The 17,853-nt window shown below is 35.9% G+C and overlaps 2 protein-coding genes and 1 pseudogene across 2 annotated transcripts in view; all 3 read left to right on the forward strand.

Annotated features, from left to right (window-relative positions):
- LOC118484233 overlaps positions 1 to 4,119 on the forward strand; it is a 42,257-nt gene extending 38,138 nt beyond the window's left edge. The window contains exons 5-6 of the mRNA XM_035980234.1: positions 2,434 to 3,420; positions 3,934 to 4,119. Of these exons, the coding sequence (XP_035836127.1) occupies positions 2,434 to 3,420; positions 3,934 to 4,119 (1,173 nt within the window). The remainder of the gene's footprint in view (positions 1 to 2,433; positions 3,421 to 3,933) is intronic.
- LOC118484353 (wall-associated receptor kinase-like 10) lies at positions 2,319 to 11,029 on the forward strand. The gene is made up of 6 exons (XM_035980392.1): positions 2,319 to 3,420; positions 3,934 to 4,833; positions 5,384 to 6,316; positions 9,280 to 10,287; positions 10,604 to 10,790; positions 10,865 to 11,029. Coding segments are annotated over exons 2-6 (2,421 nt in total). The 5' UTR covers positions 2,319 to 3,420; positions 3,934 to 4,542; the 3' UTR covers positions 10,867 to 11,029.
- Positions 11,030 to 11,334: 305 nt separating this feature from the next.
- Positions 11,335 to 15,942, forward strand: LOC118484234 (annotated as a pseudogene).
- Positions 15,943 to 17,853: the final 1,911 nt, after the last annotated feature.

Genomic DNA, 17,853 nt, shown 5'->3' on the forward strand with positions numbered 1-17,853 from the left:
TAAAAATAAAATAAATCAAAAATAAATTAAAAGTAAAAAAAAGTAAAAAAAAAAAAGGTTCAGTGCTTTTTGAGGATTGTACGTAGAGGTGGCAAAAAATCAGAAATTTTTTTTTAAATTAGATATTTCTACCCGGCTTTAGCATCTTAATACAAGCAAATCAATCTAGATGACAGATTGACAGAAATATAAGCTTATGAAGTAATACCAAAACTTTCCGGTTGCACACACACATACATACCTACATACATACATCAACAAGTGGAACTTGCACTTAGCTGAACCAGCCAAATATTTATTCACACACATGATTCATTTGCAATACTAAATTACATTACAATCATTTAAAAATAAAAAGCCTCAATTTGTCTTTTTAGGTTTATTATTTGAATATGATCTAATCATCTATTCACAAAACAAATGGTAATCACAACCCTAAAATTCAAAAATCCTTTTTCTTCACAAAACAAATCTCTAATTAATCAGCAGGTAGATCGAATAATAAAACAAACACAAATGATAAATCTAGAGATATTCTCTTGACAGCAGAAGCTGTGTACATTTCTTTATCTTGAAGAAATCAAATATTTGGGTCTGCGTAAAACCTAAAATTAAAATCAAATCAAAACTCTCAAACATTTCATGCAGACACACAATACGTAAACGGAAAACTCAATACTTTTAACCGCCGGCGGAGGATGATCGGAGCATTGAGGGCAGAACCAGGGGCCAATCGGAACACGAACAACAATAGGGCGGAGACACATCATGTGAAAGGCTTTATCACATTTATCGCACAGCAGCAGCCCCGGCGCTTTATCACATTTATCGCACAACAGCAGCCCCGGTCACCGGAGCTGCATTCATCGCAAACGGTGTCGTTGTAGTCGTTGTTGTGTTAAACGACAGAGGACACAGAGAGAGTACGGTGATTTAGGGTTGAATCCATGAAGTCTGATGCGTTTTTGGGTTAGAGAATTAAAAACCCATCCTGACCCATGTTAAAATTTAGATGGGTATTTTAAAACCCATCCTAACCCATCTTGACTAAATCTTCATCCCATTCTGACTTATTTCCTTTTTAAAGACCCAAAATAACACAAAATATCATGGTTGGAACCATAGGTTCCAAGAACAAAGTTCTATAATTCAAATTCAATAAAAAGATAATCAAAGTCTCTAATTTGAACCATAGGTTCCAAGAACAAAGTTCTATAATTCAAATTCAATAAAAAAAAAAAACTAAGCTATAAACACTAACAAATTAAAAGATAAAAATCAAACAATATACGGAAAATATAATTAAAATAAATATTTGAATTTAAATATACGGATAATGATAATGATATACTCTCCATCTTTCAAAAAACTTATCCTTAGGTCTACCAATGGACCAAAGCCTCCTGGGGTAAAAGGAATAATGTTTTGTTTCTTCTTATATATTCCAAGGACACACAACTTCACTGTTTCTAGATTAATTGGCTTTAGGTTTCTAATTGCCATTGGGCCTGTTTTATTTTCTATTCTCACATAATTCAACTCCTCTAAGATTTAGTGACCCACCGTCAATTTTTTTGTAATTAATCCATGAAACCCACGTGTGATCTCCTAAAGATTTTCAAATTCAACCGATAACGGGACTATGTATCTCTCTTCATACATGCCTAGTCTACCTTGAAAACAAACAAAAAAGGGTATATTAAAGTATTAAACTAACCTGTAAGCTCTCTTATTCTTATTAAGTTGTCTTGCAAAATTCTTGTTCCTATGCATTATCATATAATTATTTATAACATCTAATTTTTCATTTGATTTATGAAACAAGTTAAATACGTTAAATAATTTTAAGTGTTACAATAGATACTTCCTCAACTCCCCTTTTACAGTTTATTATTTAATTTTATTTAAGTTACAAACATATATAATCCTCTTTCTTACCAACAATTAACTTAATTAGTTGGTCTAGTAACTTATTTCAGTTCAATAACACTAAGGCAACACATATTATTAACAACAATATATAATTTTAGCAAATCTATTCTTAGGCTTATTATAGTCAAAGGACAATAAATTTGACCAAGCTTAACCCATAAGATTTATATTGGTTTCATATTATCACTCAATGTATATGGGCCTTATTTACTTATTGAGCTAACTATAAATGATTTGTGGGCTGGTAAAAACATGTTGGGCTGGACCATTCATTGTAAGCCAACCACATGTAAAACTAGGGCACATGAAACAGAAGCAAAGCAGAGGTCGTCTGGTTTCTAGATTCGAGTGACGGAGAGGAACTTTCACTGTGGTGCAAAGAGGATGGAATTAGATGGATATTAACTTCATCTGAATAGATATTAACTATCAATTTCTTTCAGTCCCCTTCTCGTTTTTCTATCTTAGCTGTAACTCCTTTGTCACAAATTTAATTTGCAGGTAGGGAAGAACTTGGAACACTTGAAGATTCCTCTCACTCATATTCAATCAGCAACCCATGATTTTTCAATCGAATACAGAATTACAACTTTTGTGGATGGCTATGCTTTCTACAGAGCAGAACTCGAGCATTATGATAAAGAGAATCCATCATCCAAGAGACACAACACTGTACTTATCAAACGCTACCCCCCTTCTGGAATTGAGTTGTTTGGAGAAAAAGAGATTCTCACAGAAATAGAAATTCTTTCCGGTGGAGTTAAGCATCCCAACATAGTCAATCTGCTTGGATTTTGTCTTGAAGCTTCTGAGATGATCCTTGTCATTGAAGATTTTTCTAATGGATTTCTTGGTGATTATTTGGGAAACCTCAAAGACAAACGTCTTTTGACATGGGAAAAACGTTTGAAAGTATGCATTGATGTTGCACACGCATTAAGGTACATTCACACTGAGATGGAAGACCAAACGAGGATAATAAACCGTGATATATGGATCTACAACATTGGGTTGGATGCGAATTTGGAGGCAAAGATTGTTAACTTTTGGCGGTCCGTATTCCTGCCTCGAAATCAAGAAGACGAAGCTCTCTATCTCGAATATATTGGCACACGTAACTATGCAGATCCGGAATATAAGAAGACTGATAAGCTAAAAAGAGAATCCGATGTTTATGGTTTCGGAGTAGTCTTGTTTGAAATTCTATGTGGGAGGTTAGCCAATGACCCAATATACCTTAAGGAGAGTGACAAAGGGCTGGCCCATGTAGCAAGACGAAGCTTGAGCACAGGATCACTACAAGAGTTGATAGATCCTGTAATAAAGGAAGAAGTTGGTGAAAACGGTTTTGTTCTAAATAGAGGACCCAACAAGGATTCTCTGCACACGTTTATTTCAATTGCACACCAATGTGTGGCGGAAACTCAAGACCAACGCCCAACAATGAAAATCGTAGTCAAGGAACTTGAGAAAGCATTATTTTTTCAAGTAAGTCAGTGTTCTGAATTCAGTTTATCAATGCCTAGAAGTAATCTGTGTGATGGTTCACTGTTATATAGAAAACAAATTAGAATGCCTTATGAGGTTGGGTTCAAATTATATAAAATTCATTGTTAAAAATCCTTTCCAACTTATAATGTCTAGGATCAACCTATCATGTTTACTTTTTAGACATTGTGGGAATTTATCAATCCTACCTTTTAGACTATTAAGTTAGGACCTTGCTAGAATTGCTTATACGTAAGTATAATAATAAATAAAAGTTCAATCCAAAACCTTTAGAAAACACAATACACTGCATATTTATAAGGGACATTTATCATCATATTAATATCATGTTGTTCAGTGTTTGTGATCAATGATGTGACCCAATTATCAATTTACTCATCATTTATAGTTTTTCATAATATTTAGAAAAAGATAATACCAATTTAGTTTTCTATTACCACTTTATTAAAGTTATTAATATATTTATTTTATTTGGTGTGTCATGTTTGACAGAACAACAACAAGGATAACCCCAAAATGTCACTTGAAGACATAAAACGGGCGACACAAAACTTTCACGATGACAATTTCATCGGTGGGGGAGGATTTGGTAAAGTCTACAAAGGAAACCTTCATGATGGAGATGGAATTAAAATCATTGTTGCAAAGCGATTGGATACAAGGTTTGGTCAAGGATAACAACAATTCTTTAGTGAGCTCCAAATTCTTTTGGAGTATAATCATGAGAATGTCGTTCGTCTTGTAGGCTACTGTGATGAAACTGATGAAAAAGTCCTTATCTATGAGTATTTGTCCAAGGGAAGTCTTGATAGGTATTTGAATGATACTTCTCTTACATGGGTGAAACGACTTAATATATGCATTGATGTTGCAAGAGCGTTGGATTTCCTACACGGAGGAGTAGGAAAACTAGCAAAGGTGATACATAGGGACATCAAAACTGAAAACATCCTGTTAAACAATGATTGGAAAGCAAAACTGGCTGATTTTGGGCTTTCGCTAATATGTTCAATAAATCAGGAAACAGACTATATCATCGATCATGCGTGTGGCACAAAAGGATACGTGGACCCACTTTATAGACAATCGGGATTCCTAACCATGGAATCTGATATTTACTCGTTTGGTGTTGTTTTATTTGAGATTTTGTGCGGGAGATCAACGTTTGAAATCCAAAAACATGAGGGACACTATCTACCAGATTTCATTGAAAAAAGTTTTAAAGAAGGAACGCATGGTGAGGTGGTGTTCAAACAAATGAGGGAACAGATCGTGCCGAAATCATTAATTACATTTCAAGAGATTGCCTACCAATGTCTACATCTTGATAGAGAAAAACGACCAACAACAAAAAAAGTTTTAATGCAACTCAAGAAAGCATTGGTATTTCAAGTAAGTTATCGCAATTTTATGAAAGCAGGGTTCCTTTAAGTGCACTAATACAAATTATGACTTTAACTTGTGTTCATCAAAAGGTTATTAATGGTATTTTTATAGATTAATCTTTGAACGACCAGAACAAACACACACATGTGTGTATATTAGAAACTGTATTCATTCTAGATGTTTTAGTGTATTGTTTTACGTTTTAATTATTTATATCTTTGTTGTAAAATACTTGACTTTTTTATCATTTTTTTGTTATATTTGAATATCTATAAAATAATTGATAACCAAATAGAAAGAGTATGCAAATCCTTATGTACGTGTAAATTTAAGAGTTTATTATATCATGTGTACCTTTAAATTCGTGACTACCTATAAATCATTATATTTATTCAATTTTTAAGCTTATTTAATTAATGGAATAGAAAGTCAGGGATTCAGGTTGCTAGATCTGATATATTTATGTATGTGTGGTTGCTCATATATCTTACTAGATCTTACCTTCTCTTTCATTTGTAACTTGTTGTTTTAACACTCCCTTCTGCTTGATAAACAGAACATGGCATCAACAATGAACCAGTTTGCTCACTTACAAATCCCACTTGAAGATGTGGCGAAGGCCACCAACAACTTTCATCATGATAACATCATCGAACATGGTGGAGGTGGTATTGCATATAAAGGACGACTCTTGTGGTCTGGGAGGTTGATGGAGATCGCTGCACGGAGATTTGATCGTAAGCATGGGGATGGAGACCTCGAGTTCTTGGCAGAAATTTCAGCGCTTTCTGATCTCAAGCATAAAAATCTGGTCTCTATTATTGGGTTTTGTGACAAGATAGATGAAAAGATCATTGTAACCTCGTATGAGGCCAATGGAAGTCTAGGGCAGTATTTAAACAGCCTGAACCTCACATGGAAGCAAAGATTGAAGATATGTCTAGGTGTGGCTCGTGCGTTGAGTTACTTACATTATGACAAGGGACGTGATTATGCTATCCTACATTGTAACATCAATAGCAACACTATTTTGTTGGACGATAATTGGGAAACCAAGTTATCCGGTTTTGAATTTTCCTTCAAACAATCAGTAAACGATAAGGATCAGGTGTGCCCTTGTGAACACACCGACACATTGGGGTGTGTGGACCCAGCAATTGAAAAGACGGGAGGTGTGACCCCCAAGTCGGACATCTACTCATTCGGTGTTGTTTTATTCGAAATATTGTGCCAGAGGAAAGCGTTAATTCATAACGAGGTTGATAGGTCTCTAGCTCAGTTGGCCAAGCATCATTATGAAAAGGGAACATTGCATGATACAATCCATCCTCCTCTATTAAATCAAATATTGTCTCCGCAATCACTCCTCATATACTCAAAGGTAGCATATTCTTGCTTAAATGATGATCGAGCACGCCGCCCAGATATGCACCATATTGTGGCTAAACTTGAGAAAGCATTCGAACTTCAGTTGCGTCATGAAAATATTGTAAGACCCTTTTTCTATTTTATTATCTATTTTTTTGGTATTCATTATTCTTGGATGGTTACTTTTCTTTTGTTTCAGTATCTTTATTTTCTATTCTACTTGAAAGTAAGTCAAAATAGGATGCTAAAAGAATCCAAATTGAACGAAAAAACCGAAACATCAAGGATGGGTAGCATAGTTTTATTTTTTGTGGGTTTGGACATGTATGATATTAGGTGATATAACCGTCCAAGTAACCGCATAGAATATGATATATGAATTTAAGAAATATAGTAAATAACATCTTTAAGTTGTTACAAACTTAAAATTACTAAAGAAATATAATTTTTGTTAGAAGTTTGTTTGAGTACACAATACTTTAATTCGATTTTTGGTGAGTTTATGATTGGATTATGGGTAATGGGTGTCCCAACGGGTAATTTTTACCACATGACCATACGAGATATACTCAATATGTGCGGGTACACCTTGTAGCCCACAGGTAATGTATACATGTCTGATACCAAATATTAGACACAATTTATAATCGGGTATGAAATTGAGATTACCAAAACCGACCCTTTACCATTCATAGTGAATCAGATGGAGTGGTTGGGTTGACGCGTTGGTTATAAACTTTTTATGTATTTATCACCATGGCAATACTAATTTATACTTTAAAATTAACTTTTTTTATGTTCAACTTTTTTGACTTGCAATCTAATTAAGCATGTTATTTTTAATTACTTAATTTATTAACAGTTTACTTAGGTAATTATTAATCTTTTATTATTATAGTACTTCTGTTATTACTAGTCACTACCAGGTGTAGTTAAATTTTAATTTTGGTCTTCTATCTATACTCGGCTGTAACCCATTGAATGTTGTTTGTTTCTGGTATAAGTTTTATTTTGGTTATCATTTCCCTTTGTTTGAAATAGAAAACAAAAAAAAAAATTTATTCAAGGCTTTGGTGTTCTTAAAAAACCCATGTTACATATGGATGCCTATTGTTGGAGAAAACCTCAATCATTGTTTTTTTTTTAAAAAAAAGGGCAAGGGTTCTTAAATATCTAAGCAAATCACAGTTGGGTTTATGAAGAACACTATTTTTTGTTATTATACGAGAGGTGACAAAAACATCCAGGCTAGTTGTTTAAGATTGTGGGGTGTGGACTCGACATTTGGCAAATGTGGGCTCCACCAGTTCACACCCAAAAAAGTGGAGTGTAGGAGTGGCGTGCCAGGCCCACGTGAGCTGCCATGGGTTTTTTTTAACTTTGACAGTTATATAAAAAGCACAACTTACATTAATTAAAAAAAAAGTTACATAAAAGACAATTCTAAAATATAAAAAAACCTATTTAAGAAATCCTAAAAAATTAAAAAAAAAACCTACTTATTAAATCCTAAAAAATAAAAAAAATCAACTTATTAAATCCTACAAAAAAAATAAAAAAAAATTACAAAGCACGGTAAATATTAAGGTGGGGAACCCACTTAAACTCCGTATTCCCGTCGTGCATGTACTCGATCTTCGCGATCTCCACTCAATCGTCATAGGTCAAGTCGCCCGCAGGGACACGGTCGAAGCAAACTTTAAACCAATCCAACCTCGGTTTGAGCTCACGCATTTGTGTTGACACGCTTTTAAGTTGTGACGCGTGTTCCCGACGTGTTGTTGGTATTGTTGGAACGCTCGGCCCCAATACGCAGTTTGACCGCGTTGTAGAGTATGTTGTGCGTCCACAATCGATGTCACTAGTGCTATTTCCTTCTCTTTGGTCCAATGCACCATTTTCGACTTTTTGGTTTGGGTTTGGTGGAAGAAGAATGGGAAAAAATGTAATATTTGGTTTGGGTTTGGGTGAGTATTTGTAGTAAAAAATGTAATTTAAAAAAAAAAATTTGAGTTAACATATCTAACCGCCACCCCCAACGGCTACCCCCAAACGGCTACATCGAACCAGCCAATCAAAGCCAGCCATGTCACACTGCCCCCTCCCCCCTTCCACGCCAGGCTTAATCCTCACGCCAGCGGGGCAACGCCGTGTCTAACGCTAGCTCGGTATGGTCTAGCCAACGTTTTTGGCATTTTGCCGCCCCAACCCACGCTTCACACCCCGCGGTCTAAGGTGAAGGGGACCGGGGGTACTATGCTGCCTTGCAAATTTATTATCATGCTTATTATGTGGAATGGAAATTTTAATTTAATTAAACTTTACTAAAACACATGATTTGGATTCCTTTTAGACTATCATTTAATATACATAATTTAATAGTATTAAAGTAGTGTTCGTTTCATGGAATGGAATGGGATGAAATTGGGAAGCTTTTCTTTGTAAAATTGATCTTGGTTTGGAGAGGGAGGAATTTGAAATCCAATGAATTTCTTTAATCAATGAAATTTGTGACTATTTCAACATTCCATTCCATTCCTTCATTAGAGTGAAGGATTTCTAAGGAATGTTGAAATAGTCACAAATTTCATTAGAGTGAAGGATTTCAAATTCCTCCCTCCCCCAACCAAGATCGATTTTACAAAGAAAAACTTCCTAATTCCATTCCATTTCATTCCATGAAACGAACGCTACCTAAGTATTTAACTAATTCAAAATTTGTGTTATTTACAAACTGGGTAACTATAAAAAGTTTATGGGCTTGGTAAAACGAGTTGGACCATCTTCCAAGGCCAACTATGACGTCTTGATGGAAAACTAGGGCACGCGAAACACAGGGAAAATGGAATCAGGGGTTGGCGCCAGACTCACTAAGGTTCTGGTCTGCAACAATTGAATCAGATAGCAACATTGGGTTGCTATACTTTGTACAACGTAGAACCCATTTCCCTTGTCTAATTGTAGTAGTGGCTAACTGTCAATAGATTCGAATGTCCTCTTTAGTATTTCTAAAAGGAACATAATTTCTTCTCTATTAATATTCAGTTTTGTAACTCTCTTTTTCCCTTTGTCACATATTTGCAGGAAAACAAGTTGGGAGACTTGAAGATTCTTCTTGGTGATATTAAATTAGCAACAAATAATTTCTCAGAGACATACGCAATTGCATCTGTTGGTAGCGAATGTACTTTGTACAGAGCAGAACTCCACTGTTTTGATAAAGAAACTCCTTCATCTGAAAAGGGGAAGAATAAAGGAGATCATCCCAAGGGACACAACATTGTGGTTATAAAACGGTACCCCTCTGGAAATGAGTGGTATGGAGTAGAAGAGTTTTTTACAGAAATTGAGATGCTTACGAGTATTAAGCATCCGAACACAGTCACTTTAATTGGATTTTGTATTGAAGATTCTGAGATGATCCTTGTCATTGAGAATGTGTCTAATGGATACCTTGAAGATTATTTGGGAAACAACAATGATATGCGTTTTTTGACATGGGAGAAGCGTTTGAAAATCTGCATTGAAGTTGCAAACGCATTGGAGCACCTTCACTCTGAGATGGAAGACCAAAAGATGATAATACACCGTGATATATGTAGCTACAACATTGGGTTGGACGAGAACTGGAGAGCAAAGATTGATGGGTTTGGAACCTGTGTATTCTTGCCTCCAAATCAAGAAGACGAAGCTGTCTATATCAATTGGCGTGGCAGGCCTAGCTACATAGATCCAGAGTATGAGAAGACTCGTAAGTTAAAAAGAGAATCAGATGTATATAGTTTTGGAATAGTATTGCTTGAAATTCTATGTGGGAGGACAGCCTTTGACCCAATTTACTTGAAGGAGAGTGACAAAGGATTGGGCCCTATGGCAAGACAAAGTTTCTGTACAGGAACTCTAGAGGACATGATAGATCCTATACTAAAGGAAGAAACCAGTGAATTCAATTTTGTCCTAAAGAGAGGACCCAACAAGGAGTCTTTACACACATTCATGAAAATTGCATATCAATGTGTGGCAGAAACTCAAGATCAACGTCCGACAATGAAAGTCGTTGTCAAGGAACTTGAGAAAGCATTATCATTTCAAGTAAGTCAACGTTCCAAAACATTAATCTTTTTTATACACATGCAAAATGCTTGTTAATAGTATTCATATGTACAATAGTATTTGTACTCAAATCATTACGTTTATATCGAAAAAACACCCTTCAATTTTTAAATTCTAGTGTTCGGGTCCTAAGCCCGTTCTTAACTATTGATGAAGTTATCAAAGCTTCTCTTTAAACTAACTCTTTTCCCTTAACTATTGATGAAGTTATTAATGCCCTGATGTAGTATCCCCCGGGGGCTGCTATTCTCTATTCACAATTTTAATATTCATTTGGCTTTTCACATTGTCCCAGTTGAATTCAAAGGTTAACTCTGATTATGTGGAGAAGAGTCATGCTTCCATAATTGAGACACAAGTAGTGGAGATTTCCAATGAACTGAACAATATGAACATGACTGGCAAATCTGAAAATTTTGAAATTCATAACAAGGAAAATAAGTTACACGACCAAACCGATGACCCAGCTGAACCTGACTGTTGTAAGTTTGCTATCTTTTAAATTTTTAAAATGATTTATCAAGTGGATTCTTAAGCCGGTTATATGTGGGTTCAGGAAAGTCAGACTCTTAGGAAGGCTGCTACACCTTCTTGGCCAAATATGCCAGAAGAAATGCACAAATATGAAAAGGAGGCTAAGTTGCAGGTGCTTTTGGTTGTTGTATTTGGTGGGGTCGGCTTTCATATAGGTTTAAACAGGCTTGGTATTTTGAGTTGGACTTTTTTGCATATATCTTAATTTGTTTGTATAAGTGAATGTCATGTTGATCCTTCTCTAGTTCTTTCTTTACTTGTTTATGTTGGTAATTTTAGTGTTATTGGATTAACTTGTCCACTAAGTCGGTCTTGTTAAAATTAAACGAGTTAGGAGATGCAGGAGTGCAAGCTCGATTTAGTTCACAAGATCGGGTATCGGTTTGTTTTGGGCCTTGCTGAATCAGCAAAACTAATTTGTTATTGGGCCTAAGTTGGTTATTTCATTTGGGCCTGTAAGCTTTAATCAGATCACTTGTATTTGGCTTTGGGACTAAGTGGGTTATTTGTCATATTAATAATCACATGTTTGTGGGCTTAGATTAGTTGTTCTAATGGGCCTATCATATTGGATGTGGGATTCTACGCATCTGTGTAAGTTTTGTGATAAGAAACAAACTGTTCCAGCTCAGGATGATGTATGTGATGATACCCGAGACTTTGGTGTTGTTGAGTTCAGCAAAGTAGATACACACTTGCTTCCGACTATACTTCTCATTGGCCGCCCCAATGTTGGCAAATCCACATTGTTTAATCGGTTAGCTATTCTAATATATGTCTTTTACTGTTATATTATAGGTGAATTAGCTAGTCAGTCAGACATGTGGGGTAACTTGCCAAAACAAATGTTGGTAAAACGATAATTTTTTTTGGTACGGGTTAAAAAGGTTAGGTTGGCCTGAACGTTTTTTTTTTTTTTTTGCCAAAAAGGTTACTGTGTCAAGAATAATATATTTATCGAATAAAATGATTTAGGAGCCTTTCAACCTGTTTGGCCCGTTCTATTTTAAGCTACTCTTTTTTACCCATTTGACCTGTTAAATCGTCACCCAAATTAAACCATTTGTAAGTCCGTGGATATGGTATTTAGTTTTATTTATGCACAATACAACTAATTTCTTTTTGTTGTATTTAGTATCATTCATTATATATGGTTGGTGTGGATATGGTATTTAGTTTGATTAGAAGAAGAGAGGCACTTGTGTACAACACTCCTAGTGATCATGTGACTAGAGACATACGAGAAGGGATCGCGAAATTGGGTTATTTGCGATTTAAGGTGTTGGATTCAGCCGGGTTAGAGGCCGAGGCTTCGTCTGGTTCTGTTCTTGGTCGGACTGCAGAAATGACCGCAAATGTGTTGAGAAAGTGTAAAGTCGCACTATTTCTTATTGATGCAAGGTTAGTTTTATCTTCATCACTATATCTTTTTATGTGCGCTAGTTTTTGACATAGAAACAAAATAAAATTGTTTTTTATGGGATGACTAGAGACGGGTTGCAGCCCATGGATTTGGACGTTGGAAAGTGGCTCAGAAAGCATGCTCTTGAGATCAAAATTATTACGGTAATGAATAAAGCTGAATCACTTGATGATCGTTTTGGGTCTGTTAGTGAAGCCGCCGCACGTACATGGGGATTTGGAGATCATGTTGCTCTCTCTGCAGAAACTGGTTTAGGGATGAATGATTTATATCAAGTTCTCAGGCCATTGCTTGAACAACATATGCTTCAAACTGTACAAGGTACTGATGAAACTAATGAAGAGGTGTCAACGCTACCACTGCAGTTAGCATTTGTGGGCCAGCCTAATGTTGGCAAGTCAACCTTGTTGAACGCAATTCTGCAGAAAGAGCGTGTTTTGGTGGGGCCAGAGACAGGCTTAACAAGAGATTCGGTCAGAGTCGAGTTTAAATTTGAAGGAAGAACGATATACATGGTAATTTAAATTTCTAAAGTTGGTAAATTATCATTGATAGATTACTTTTGCATTTATTATTATTATTATTATATTCCAAAATTTGGTTGTTTTTAGGTGGGCACAGCAGGTTAGTTGCAGAGGACAAAGTCAGAGAAAGGAGCATCATCTTTGAGTACTTTGTCACTTATTTATAGATAATTATGCATTAATGGGGATTATAAAAACAGTATTATTACAATTATAATCTAGATCTTTGAATAAAACAATTTTGATGTTGTAACGTTGTATGCAATAAAAATAGAATATTCGTTATGCGTTTGTATGGAAATTTTTGCATTAATAGGTGGTTTGAACTAAAAAGGAGTGTTTGTAGGTGGGCATGAAAAATTTTTTCATCTCTAGGTGGGTCGCTCCTTCAAACAGCAAACTTCAGCTCACCTGCTGACACAGTTCTGCAAAAGCTGCAGAAAAGAAAGAACAGGCAGAAACTCGCTGTTTCAGGATGCAAAGTTGCTGGAAAGTCGCTGTTTGAACATGCAAAGTACTCAACATCGCTGTTTCAACCTGCAAAGTATTTAAGATCACTATTTGATCCAGAAAACCTCTATAAGTTTGCTGTATTAAGCAGAATACTCATATAAGTTTGCTGTTTCATGAATAAATGTTCTTTAAGTTCGCTGTATGAAGCAGAATACTCATATTAGTTTGCTGTTTCATGAATAAATGTTCTTATAGTTCGCTGTATGAAGCAGAATACTCACCTAGTTTGCTGTTTCAGCCATAAATCTTGTTAACTTTGCTGTTCCAAGCAGAAAAGTCATTTAATGCTGAATTAAAATTGTTGTTTCTCTCTGATGGGTAAACTGATATTAGACTATGGGGTATGGGGCTTGGGTTGGGGGAAAACGCCCAAGCCACCACCCCGGGTGGGCTTGGGTTGGAGCGTGGCCCTTGGGGCTTGGGTTTGAAGCCGGGCGTGGGCGAGCTTGAGATCCGATGTGGCGGCCTCCTATTCGCTGTCCACCGCCATGTCATAGCGGGTTTGAATTTTAAATTCCAACCGTTTGGCCAAGCCAAGCGGTCACCCCAACCCCCAACATCCCCTATAAATGTAACTCCAAACCCCATTGGTTACCCCATCCCAAACCGTCGCTGTCCACCGCTACCCCACCAGCTACCCCAACCATAACCTACTTGATCCCACGAACCCGCTACCCCAACCCGAAGAAGATGGCCTCTTGGACCCACGAAAAAGAATTGGCTCTCGTCACAAGCGTCGTTGACGCTATGAAGGGGCGACAACCCGGCCAAACACGATATTGGCCGGAAGCATTCGCAAGCTACCGACATAACGTCGGACACGACCGGCACAACTTAAACGCGTGCCAACATAAATGGCGCGAGCTACGGCCCAAGCTTGATCGTTTCAAGGCGCAGACGAAGCCGTTCCGAGCGACGAGTTAAGCCACGAGGACCGGGTGACGGTGGCGAACATTGAGTTTCGGGGCAAGGAGCGAAAGGTGTTCGACAAGCTCGCACTTTTTGAAATTTACCTAACGCTCTAGATTTTTTTTATTTTGTAAACGTTTTTACGTTTTTTTGTAATTTTTAGGTTCTTTTTATTTTGTAATCGTTTTTAGGTTTTTTTTATTTTGTAATCGTGTTTAGATTTTTTTAATTTTGTAATCGTTTTTAGAATTTAATAAAATTTTAGGCTTTTTTTTAATGTTGTGTGTATTTTTTTAATTTTTTGTAATTTTTTTTAATAAACTGCCAAGCCGGACACCTCATATATGAACATAGTGCATCATCAGTTTAAGATAAAAACCAAAGTCACCATGATATTATATATTTCAACGACAGCAACTACTTCACTTTTTATGTATCAAACAGCAGTTATAATACATTTCTTGATGAAACAGCAAACTTACTAATATTCTGGACCAAACAGCAAACTTAAATCACTTTTCTGGACCAAACATCTGACTAATATTAGATGTATTGATGAAACAGCGAACTTAGCTAGATATCTGCACCAAACAGCGACCTTCTCTTACTTTTTTAAACCAAACAGCGAACTAGATGGAAATTTGTACATCAAAATAGCGATCTTAACTTTTCTGCAGCTTTTGCAGAAGTGTGTCAGCAGATTAGCTGAAGTTCGCTGTATGAAGGAGCGACCCACCTAGAGATGAAAACAATTTTCATGCCCACCTACAAACACTCTTTTTTAGTTCAAACCACCTATTAATGCAAAAAATTCGTTTGTATGCCATTGGAGGTTTCAAAAGCTAGAAAAAGCTTGACACATGATGATGAAGTAGTGATAGTAAAACGAGCTATAGAAGAAGGGCAGGGTTTGGTTGTGGTTGTGAGTAAACTGGATCTTGTTGAAGAAAGATTATATGATCGGGTTGTTAAAGCTGTCCCTCAAGAAATCGAAACAATCATCCCCCAGGTTAGTTAACAGGTCAAAACTCAAAAGTAATGTTAAATATATTTACATTTTACCAATTATTTACTGATACCACTAAGAAAAATGGATAAATCATAATATAAATCATGTTAACAAACATGTATGTATTATTGGTGACAGGGATACCAGTTGTCTTTGTTTCAGCATTAGAAGGGAAAGGCAGAATAGATGTAATTATGCAGCAGGTCATTCAGACATACAAAAAGTGGTGTTTGAGGTTATCAACTGCTCATCGACATAACCGTTGGCTACGCAAGGTTATCATCGTTGGTCCCTATAATAATAATTATTATTATCATCATTATTGTTATTATTGTAAAAACATTATTGTTTCAGGTAATGAGTAGACATTATTGGAAGGATGTAGCAGGTCAGCCCAAGGTGAAGTATTTTACACAAGTGAAAGCCCGACCACCCGCTTTTGTGGCCTTTGTTAGCAGAAAGACACTTTTAGACACAGACTTGAGGTTCTTAATAAGATCTTTGAAGGAGGACTTTGATATGATGGGTGGGATCCCTGTTCGTATATTGCAACGAGCAGTTGTACCCAAGTCGAAAAGCAGTTTTCTTTGTGCTCTCATATCTTAACCTAGTAGAATTCCAACTTTGACTGTATAATTTATGTTGTTTTGGAGTGCTTTCCTGCATTGACTTCTCATGCTTCAAGTATTGTTGACTTTTGACCGCATTGACTTCTAGTTGACTGAGGCTCACCTTTTAGAAGCTTTTGACCAAATCCAGACCATCAAAATCCAGTATGTTCTACATTAACTGCTATGATCAGGTCCTTCATCCCTTGTCCATATTTTACTTTCAGATAACTAATTAACATACTCCTCCCTTTACCATATTCATAACAAACTTTGACCCAATAACTCCCATAAACATGACCACTTACCACAAGCATTTGACTTCTAATTTATTTTTACCTTTAACTTCAGTTGACCTGCAGAATAGGAATATGACCCACGATATTCAAGATACGTTCCTAATAACAATTTAATTAAATTTCAAGTCTTCCACAATAAACTGCTAATTTGACTTGTACCCGTTAACCCGTCATTCATGACCCACTAACCTTCCTGTGTGACCCATGAATAAACCCGATTAACTCAACAGTTCAAAGTACAAATCAACAATTCTCTATGACTTAAAAGAACCTAGTTTGATCGAACTTCTATACAAAGATATGAAAATACAAAACTAGTAACAATTTGATTGCTCTTGTGATGTAGGCTAGAAAATGTCAGATGTTGCTGCATTTGACTTCCCAGAGTTGACTTTTGACTTTTCAGCCGATTGTAAAGTTTCGGCATCAGTTGAAGCTTTAGAGAGTACTGAAACAAACATATACATATAAACAAACTATTTTGAAAATGGGTTTTCATGTTATGTTTTATCTTTAACTGTTTTAAGTGCTAATATCATCAACTAAGATTATGGCCATTGTTGACTTTTTGTTGTATAAGTTGATGCTTTGAGCATTTTTTCCAACTTGTATGCACCAAGATCCTCCTTTTTAATCAAAACTGAAACAGTTTCTTCAACGATGGGTTCGGATGCACCAAGATCCACATTTTCATTTAGAACTGCAGTTACTAACTTCAAATGGTAAATTTACAACCAGTTAATTTGATTGATGCAACACAACTAAGATATTTGGAGAAGTAGCATGAAAAATAAAGCTTATGGCTTATTATTGGAAGAGTAAATGACTTGCAACTCATGAACACCCAACAAGTCCTCTGCACTCTTTACTTTTATCTATTTAATCTTTTAGCCGTAGATTGATTAACTAGTAGTAATTTATAGGAACGTCTGTGGCCGTGGCAATTGCGGCGGTGACTAAGGGGGTGGGGATGTGGGGCAACACCATCGATACCTTTATTATTACTTTTATTATTGTTTTGTCATCCAAATCATTACAAATTCAAATTCTTATGATAGATTCCATTTCCTTTAAATTCAGTTACTTTGATATATATTTCAATTCCTTAAAAGGATCCACGAACCCAACGCATGTTAAGTAATGGCCCGTTGATGACTTACAATTAAGCATAATTATGTAGCAAAGAAACTTTCTATTGATTGTGGTTTGTATCCGGTTTTTCACTAGAATGCCAAAGGTCTGATCAATAGGTATTGGACAATGAATTGTTGGTCAATTAGTAAAAGTCAATGATAGTCAAATAAGGGCTGATGTGATGTCTGCCAAAAGATGTATAAGAGTTGACATTTGTGATGACCTATGGAGAAGTCAATCCTTTTATGTAAGGATCACAGTAGTTTGGATATTTGGTTGCTGTTGTATGATTTTTATTATAGAAAAGTCAACAGAAATAGATGTTACTAGAGTCTCTGATGCTACTATAAATAAGCGGTTCATGCAATGTGAAAGCTGGAATTTTGCAACTAGAAAGTCCAAAATTTTGACAGCAAAATATTAGAAATTGCGAGGTAATGGAAATTGTGTTTTACCAACTTTAGGGCAAATCGTTTTGACTACCAGATTAATGTTGAGACCACTTTTTGAAGTTAATGGATGTCAAGGTTGGAATATGGGTCCGAATAAAATTAAGAATTATAGTACTGTGTTGATTCGTGCAGAAAGTCAA

This window comes from Helianthus annuus, chromosome 11, assembly GCF_002127325.2.
Source record: "Helianthus annuus cultivar XRQ/B chromosome 11, HanXRQr2.0-SUNRISE, whole genome shotgun sequence".
Taxonomy (NCBI): Eukaryota; Viridiplantae; Streptophyta; class Magnoliopsida; order Asterales; family Asteraceae; genus Helianthus; species Helianthus annuus.